We start from the raw sequence: 8,448 nt of genomic DNA on the forward strand, positions 1-8,448 counted from the left end.
GGGAGGGAGGGAAGGAGGAAATCTGAAACTTGGATATGAGGCAAAAAGAATGCTGGCACAACCCATTGTTTACCTTTCATGAAAAGTCCCAAACTTACTGAAGCTACTAGTAGAATAGATAGCCTGAAAGATTTATGGCCTGTTAGACATTAGCCATTTTAAGAATTTAACTCAGTAATTTCATCCTAATACTTTTCTGTCAAATTGCTGGCTTCTCAAATGCTCTTTGAGCCAGTCATAACATCTTACTGGTTCCCTCATTCTTTTTTTTTTTTTTTGGAGATGGAGTCTCGCTCTGTCACCCAGGCTGGAGTGTAGTGGCACGATCTTGGCTCACTGCAACCTCCGCTTCCTCAGGCTCAAGCAGTTCTCATGCTTTGGCCTCCCAAGTAGCTGGGATTACAGGCACCCAACACCATGCCCGGCTAATTTTTGTATTTTCAGTAGAGATGGGGTTTCACCATGTTGGCCAGGCTGGTCTCGAACTCCTGACCTCAAGTGATTTGCCCACCTCGGCCTCCCAAAGTGCTGGGCTTACAGGCATGAACCACAACACCTGGCCACCCTAAGACTCTTTACGGGGACACACATTTACCGTGGCTGATCTTATGTTTCATTGACGTTTACAGTCGTTGACATGGTTTGATTTCCAGGGCTCCGACTGCTTCCCAAAATAAATGTCCTTGCTCAATGAGCCAAAAATTATAACATTTGCAAATTACTTATTTGGCTTAAAGTCCTTTCACTGGTTAAAAGACAAATGTTTCTGGAAAAGGGCAACACATAAAGCCTTACCAGTCATTTTCACATTAGTATAAACACATCCCTAGCGTTTTCTGAGAGCTCTAAATGAGAGAAAGGGGCAGGGGTAGGCAAGCCCTGCCTTCCTGTGATGGGGGATTGGGGGTGTCAGGAGCTGCGGAAAGGGGATTCAGAGTTCCAGTGGGGGCCTTGGGCTCACCGCCAGGTCCTCGTGGGTGACAAAGCCCCTCTCCTTGGCACCGCAGTCCTGGAAGAAGGCCTGCAGTTCTGCCGCTGCCTGAGAGGACCAAGACTCTGGCTCTGGGGCCACCTCAGCATCTTCACCATCAGCCGGCTCTCTTGTCTGCCGCCGCCGGCTGGAGCCCAGCTTCCGGACTTTTCGAGATGTTCTCTGTCCTGTGTCCATGGTTCGTTGGCCCTGGGGACAGAGGAGTGAGGGGCACTGGGCTGCTGGACAGTCACACCCTCTCATGGCTCAAAACCTTCCCCTGGCTCCCATCACCTCTGGAAGAAAATCCACTGTGGCTGCTAAAGCCCGGCCTGATGGTGCCCCGTCGGGTCCTCTGACCTCGTCGCCCAGCCGCCTCATGGCCTCTCATCCATTCTGCTCAACGCCTTTGCCCTTTCTAAGTTTCTGCCTGGAATGCCCTTCTCCAGGCTACCCCCCTGCCCTCATCTCTTCAGGCTACTACTCAACTATCGAAGTCTTCTCTGACCATTAGAGAATTTATCCTATTCACCCCATGCAGAATCTCTCTCATGTTTTGACCTGGAGGGTGGTTATGCAGGGTTTTCCAGGATCTAGCTGTCTGAAGGGCCATAAACAGCTTCCTGAGCCATCTCTCTGGTGACTCTTCTCGCTCATTGACTCATCCCAGCTGCATCAGGGATCCTTCCACTGACGCCTCCTCCCTCTCTCAGCCTCACCTCTCCGCCAGCCTTTTTTCTCCAGCACCATGTTTCTAGTCCTTCGACGCATGCAGCACGGAATCAGTAGCGTCCCTGTGCGGCTCTTAGGGCCCCACATGATGTGGCCTCAGCTTAATCCACCCCACCCCTGTGCCCTTAGGGTCCATGGCAACACTACTGAACCACTCATGGTCCCTGGAATTCCTGATTCCCTCCCACCCTGCTCCCTTTGCCCCAAACTCCACAACTCTCTCACTCCCTTACATAGTTAATACCTTTTGCTTCCTCACTTTACAGGCTGCCTCCTCCAAGAAGCCTTCCCTGCAGTCACCCCGCATTCAAGCTGGGCTCAGTGCCCCCTTGTCTGTGACCCTGCTGTGGTTCGAATGTGTTCCCCAAAGTTCATGTGTTGGAAACTTGATCCCCAATGAGGCAGTGTTGGGCGGTGGGGCCTGGTGGGAATTGTTTGGGTCATGGGGGCACCATCCTCATGAATGGATGAATGCCATTATTGTAAAAGTGAGCTCCTTATAAAAGGATGGACTCAGACCCTCGTGCTCTCTGTCATCCTTCTGCCTTCCACCATGGGAAGACACCACAAGAAGGCCCATGCCAGATTCTACCTCCTCAGTCTTGAACCTTCTAGCCTCCAGAATGATGAGGAAATATATTTCTGTTCTATGTAAATTTCCCATCCTATGGTATCTGCTATAGCATTACAAAACAGACCAAGGCAGGCCCCATGCTGCCCCGGCTGTGGATAACACTGTTTATCTAGGTCCATACTGCTCCCCGCCCCTTAGCACATGTTAGGTGCTCAAGTAAGGGGCGTCAAATTCATCATTCATTCACCAGTCACTGAATGTCTTAGTTCAGTCAGTCAATTGATAAGGATTTGGATGGTTGGGGATTCATCCAGCTGAGACCCCTGGGGTGAGGAAAAGAGAGGCTGTGGTCTGGAAGGGATCAAGTCAGAGCCTGCCTTGGGGGATCAAGTCTGGGGCCCATAAAGCTATGGGATGAGAAGGACTTGATGTCCAGACAGGGCAGCTTTCTGCAGGTGGTGGGACTTGTGCAGGTTCTACAGGAGGCATGTAGGATTTGGAAGCAGTAAACAGTGTGTGTGAAGGAATCGAGGCAGAAGAGCAAGGCTCATGCCCAGGAGATGGAGGAGACATCTCCCCTGGGAGTTCTGTTGATGCTGAAGGCCACAGACAGGCTGGGTGGAGTGGTTCGAGGGCTCTGCTTTAGGCATCATGGGCTCATTCCAGGGGGTCATTCCACAGCCTCCCCTTGGGCAAGCTTCCCACGGGGAACTGTACCGGCTGCACAGAACTTGGATGAAGCAATTTCTCATCCTGAGGAGGCCCCAAACTTCAAACAGAAGTACATTCTCTCTCTCTCTCTGTCTCTCTTTCTCTGCCTTCAAAGTCTGTTTCAGATGCAGGGTTTTTTTTTTGTTTGTTTTTGTTTTTTCTGAGATGGAGTCTCGCTCTGTCGCTCAGGCCAGAGTGCAGTGACACGATCTCAGCTCACTGCAAGCTCCACCTCCCGGGTTCACGCCATTCTCCTGCCTCAGCCTCCCAAGTAGCTGGGACTACAGGTGCCCGCCACCACACCCGGCTAACTTTTTGTATTTTTCGTAGAGACAGGGTTTCACCGTGTTAGCCAGGATGGTCTTGACCTCCTGACCTCGTGATCCGCCTGCCTCAGGCATCAGCCACCGCTCCCGGCTGTCAGATGCAGTTTTAAGGTCATAAATGTAAAACCACAGTGGTGTGCTGGGGCTTGTGAGGGCTGACTGTACACACCTCTTCCTATCTCGGCAGCTTGGAATCAGCCACTGTGGGAGTACTGGCACCATGGGAATCAGCAAATGCTATGAATCAGGTCTCCTGCCCCCACCACACAATAGTAACCAGCACACCTCTTCTGAAGACTTCCATCTGCCCCAACCCTTCCCACCCTCTATCATGCACATAAGCAACAACCATTTACCAAGCGCCAACTGAATGCCAGTGCAGTGCTAAGCAGGCCCGCCACAATCCATATGTTTCCTTTAAGCGAATTAGGAAAAGGTATTTCCTCCTGGCAGACACAGCCCAGTACCAGGGCTCACGGTTTAACAAGTGGAATGTGGACTGGATTCCAGTCCCCATGCACCTCCTTGGCGGGGCATCCTTGTGCAGGACACACCCTGCACACCCCAGCAGAGTCCCTGGCCCCGCCGGCAGAGGCGTGACTAACTCCTGGTCTCCCCTGGGGGGCCTCACAGCCTCATGCAGGAGACACAGACATAATTACAGTGCAGCACAGAAGGAGCAGCACACCTGTGTGTCAGGTGCTGGGAGAGCACTGAAAAAGGAGCAACTCACTGATCAGGGTGTCAGAGAGGGCTTCCTGGGGGAGGTGACGTAGCTTAGCAGTGAGCTCCAGGGCAGGAGAGATTATACTTAACCCTGATGCCCTCATAATGCCCAGCCTTGCTTAGGAGGTGTACTGGGCTCTCAATCCACTTCCTCTGCTGACTCACTGTCCCCAGAATTTGGAATGTTCTAACAGACAACTGAATAGAATCAGAAAATATCAGGGCCAGACACGGTGGCTCACACCTGTAATCCTAACACTTTGGGAGGCCAAGGTGGGTGGATCACTTGAAGCCAGGAGTTTGACCAGCCTGGGCAACATGGTGAAACTCCATCTCTACCAAAAACAAAAAATTAGCCAGGCATGGTGGCGTGCACTTCAAGTTCTAGCTATTAGGGAGGTTGAGGAGGGAGAATCACTTGAGCCCAAGAGGCAGAGGTTGCAGTGAGCCAAGATTGCACCACTGCACTCTAGCGTAGGCAACAGAGCGAGATACTGTCTCAAAAAAAAAAAAAAAAAAAAGGAAAAAGAAAAAGGAAAAAAAAAGCAGTAATAATAAAAAACAGGGAGGCTAAAAAGCCAAGAATGAGGAGTAAGATTCTAGGGGTTAGAATAGGGAAGTCGCCTTGCTAATATAACTGGCCTTCACCTGGTATCTCTCACCCCTAATTCACCCCATGTTGCCCCATGGAAATAATGACCACATAGACACGCTTCCTTGGGTCTAGAGGCTTTCCACACCTAGAAAGTCACCATCTATCTCCATTCCCCATCCCCCTAAGAGGGGAGCCCCTTCCCTCCATGGGCCCATGACCCTTTTTCAGTGGCTAATAGGGTTTGGCCGAGCAGTTCCAGCCTTGTAGGTTACACTCAAAGACAGACTCCCTGTAGAATAGAAGGAGATTAAGAAACAAAACAACAACAACAAAATCAGCTGGGCATGGTGGCCTGTAATCCCAGTACTTTGGGAGGCTGAGGCGAGAGGATCACTTGAGCCCAGGAGTTCAAGACCAGCCTGGGCAACATAGCAAGACCCTGTCTCTACAAAATAAAATAAAACTAGCTGGGCATGGTGGTGTGCCTGCAGTCCTAGCTACTTGGGAGGCTGAGATGGGAGGATCACTTGAAACCAGGAGGTCAAAGCTACAGTGAGCTATGATTCACCACTGCACTCCAGCCGGGGTGACAGAGTGAGATTCTGTCTCAAAAAAATAAAAAAGGAAAAATAAAAGAAAGACTTACTGAGCCTCAGTACTAGAAGAGGGTCAGTCCCACTCTCTTGACCTGGAGCTGCAGAAAAGGAGGCTTACGAGAGAAAGTGACTTCCAGTCCCATTGCTGTAAAGTCAGACAGACCTCTGCTTCTCCCAGCTCTGCTGCCCATGGGCTGTGCAACCTTAGGGAAGTCAATCAGCGTCTCTGTGTCTGAGCTTCCTCACTGGAAACTCAGGACTAAGAGCTCTCACACAGGATTGCTATGAGGATTAGGCAAGATAATTAAAGTTGAAACATCAGTTCCCATTCCCCAGCATGGTCCACCTTCCTTTCCAGCTTCACTTTCTCTTAGCACTTGTCACCTCCCCAGAATAGAGAGCCTTTTGCTCATTTTTGTTGTAAATTTTCCTTCTCCTTAAGCTGATACAGAGGCCTCACCTGAGCAGGGAGTTGACCATTCTGTTCGCTGCTCTATCCCAAGAGCCTAGAACAGCGCTTGGCACACAGTTGGTGCTTCTGTAAATATTTGCTGAATATATGATCCACGTAAAGCACTTTGGAGTGTGCTTGGCATCCCTGACTACCGGGTAAAGGTAGCAATGACAACAGTGGTGATGACATTGATAAAGGTGAATTCTATTTGAGGCACATAAAAGCCAGGTTCCATGCAGATACAATTGATCCCATTTGACAAATGAGGAAACTGAGGGAGGTTCCAAGAGCAGAGTGACCTGCCCAAGCCGTGATGTCAGTGGTAGAAATACACCAGATTCTGCTTTTCTGGTTGGTCGTGGGATGGACTTCCCCAAGGCTACATCCTGGAGAGGTGGCTCTTCCCTGGGCAGAAGGCCCCTCTGGGGATGACAGACGCCCAGTGGAGTAGCCCTGAGCGGGACAAGGGCTTTGGAGCAGGGTGGACGTTGACAGGCTTGGCTCCTGTGGTGACGCCCAGTGTCTCGTGTACTTCTGGCGATGGAGATAACACGGCCAAGGGAGCAAGATAAGGTTCCCTGTGCAGAAGCCTCCGGAAGCAAAGTCCACTGTGATATGAGTGTCACTTCACAGCCTACCGAGCTCCCACAAGTGCAGGAAGTAAGAATCCTGGAAGAAATTCCCTGCAGCCACATCCTAGGACATGTGGTGCTCTTGACATTCCTTTCTGGGAGTTCCTAGCCAAGCTGCACCGCCACAGTCCATTTCCAGAAGTCCCCTGGCATTATATAAGAAAATAGCACCTTCCAGATACCTCGCCTGCCCCACCCCAGCGTCTGCCCTCTCTGCCAGTCAATGCTTCTCTCCAGGAGGGGCACTCAGCCACCTGCTCCTTGCCTGTCAGGTGGTCTGGGGCAGGAAGGCAGCAGATGCCCTCCAGCCATCGCCACCTCAAAATCAGTCCCTTGTCACCATCAGGTGGGATGGTGCACTCACCCCTTGTGCTTTCATATTCAGATCCCTGACAGTACCCCACGGCCTGACAGCATACCCTAAAAACAGCCTGTGTTCCTTCTAGGCCAGACCTGGTCCCTCAGCGACAGTAAGGACATCCTTCAGTCAATCCACAAATGTACACATGCAAACGTGCACGCACACACACCCTCCTCGGCCATCACCCTCACCCTCCACTCCCTCACCATCAGCCTCTCGGTCAGACACAGCACCCCTCATGGCCATTCCATCATTCCATTCTGCATGTGCAAATGCTGTCGCCCAGCACACATCCCTCCGAGTCAGCCAGCAGGGCCTGCCAGCACCCTTCTCCTCCACCACTTTCCCCTTAGTGCATCCTCATGCCTCACATCGTTAAGAGTGGGCGACCCCTTCATGGCTAGGACACACATACAGCCCTTCAGCATGATCACCTCTCCCCACATCCCTCACCTAAGAAATCGCATAAAGCTTGAAGCCAAACATGAGAGCAAATGAATCCCACTCCCAAGCATCCAGGGGAATCCACTCCCACTGTGGTGTTCTGTGAGGCAGCAGGCACCGCAGGCTGCCCACCAGGAAGTGGAAGCCAGAGAAGAAGGGTGGGGTGGGGCAGTGGCAGATTACAACCTGGCATGGGCCCTGCCTGGGACCTCCGGGTGTCCATCACGCTCTCACCAAACGGTGCTTAGAACTGGGCCTGCTCTGCAATCGGCTGGCTTTAATAGCTATAAATAATAGCCATACTCGCTAAACCCCAATTGCCCAAGTCAGTGGGCCTGAGAGACCACCTAGTGTCTTGTTCCAGTCTACTTATCCTCACTTCCCCCCTCCTAATAGAGAAACTGAGGCTTTGAGAAACCAGGTGACTTGCCGTAGGTCACACAGCCATTTACGGGTAGTGATGCACCCCAGCCCCCTGCCCAAGTGCCTTCCCATCCCCTCTCTTAGACCACGCAGAGAGCTCCAAATGCAGGGGAAAAGAGGGCTCTGCCCCTTGCACCCTTGATATAGAAGCTAAACAGGGACCCCAGCTCCCTCCCCCATCCTCATCCTTCCAAAGAAAAAGAAGCATTGCAACCTTGGGATGGCTCCTACCTCTCAAAGGCTCCCAGTGGAACACTCAGCTCTGGGCTCTGGGACCTGGTGGTGGGGTGACTGCTGCCCTACAGAGCCCACGAGCTCTAGAACTGTTAACAGTCTTGTCTTGCTTAATCGCCCTTTCCGTTCCCCAGCGAGCCAATCTCCTGTGCTCATCTACAGGACTTCCTGTGGAAGCGACCACTGGCGGCCCTTTCACAATTTTGCCTGGCACCCCCAGGCATCCCTGCCCTGATTGGTGTCTTGAAGTGGAGAATGCTGGAGCTGGCAGGGAGGCCCTCCTAAGCAGAGGCTCTGAAGAGTGAGATGGACTGCTCAAGATCACCTAGCCCTTAGTGGCACAGCCAGGACTGGGCCTGAGTCTCTGGTTGCCAAGGCAATGCCTTATCCCAGACAGCAGCAGGTTGATGAGCACAGCTGTGGCTGAAGCTAAGTGTATGGGATGCCCTGGGAGAAATGCCCACCCTGCTTCACTTCAGGCCCTCACTCTCAGACAGTGTCTTTGAGCCTCAGGGGAGGCTTTATATCTAAATCACCTTTTAGGGAACAATCTAATCTGATACCAAAATACATTGTAGAGCTACAGTCATCAGAACAGTATGGAATTGGAGCATGACTATAGATGGATGAATCAGTGGAACAGAATAATGAATAGACAGAAATAGACTCG

The 8,448-nt window shown here is 51.6% G+C and overlaps 1 protein-coding gene across 1 annotated transcript in view; it reads right to left on the reverse strand.

Annotated features, from left to right (window-relative positions):
- RAB44 (RAB44, member RAS oncogene family) overlaps nt 1–7,840 on the reverse strand; it is a 35,807-nt gene extending 27,967 nt beyond the window's left edge. Inside the window, exons 1-2 of the mRNA XM_011945322.1 lie at nt 7,776–7,840; nt 962–1,180 (exon numbers count right to left, since the gene is read on the reverse strand). Of these exons, the coding sequence (XP_011800712.1) occupies nt 962–1,168 (207 nt within the window). The 5' untranslated portion in view covers nt 1,169–1,180; nt 7,776–7,840. The remainder of the gene's footprint in view (nt 1–961; nt 1,181–7,775) is intronic.
- Nucleotides 7,841–8,448: the final 608 nt, after the last annotated feature.

This window comes from Colobus angolensis, unplaced genomic scaffold (genome assembly GCF_000951035.1).
Source record: "Colobus angolensis palliatus isolate OR3802 unplaced genomic scaffold, Cang.pa_1.0 Scaffold24, whole genome shotgun sequence".
Taxonomy (NCBI): Eukaryota; Metazoa; Chordata; class Mammalia; order Primates; family Cercopithecidae; genus Colobus; species Colobus angolensis.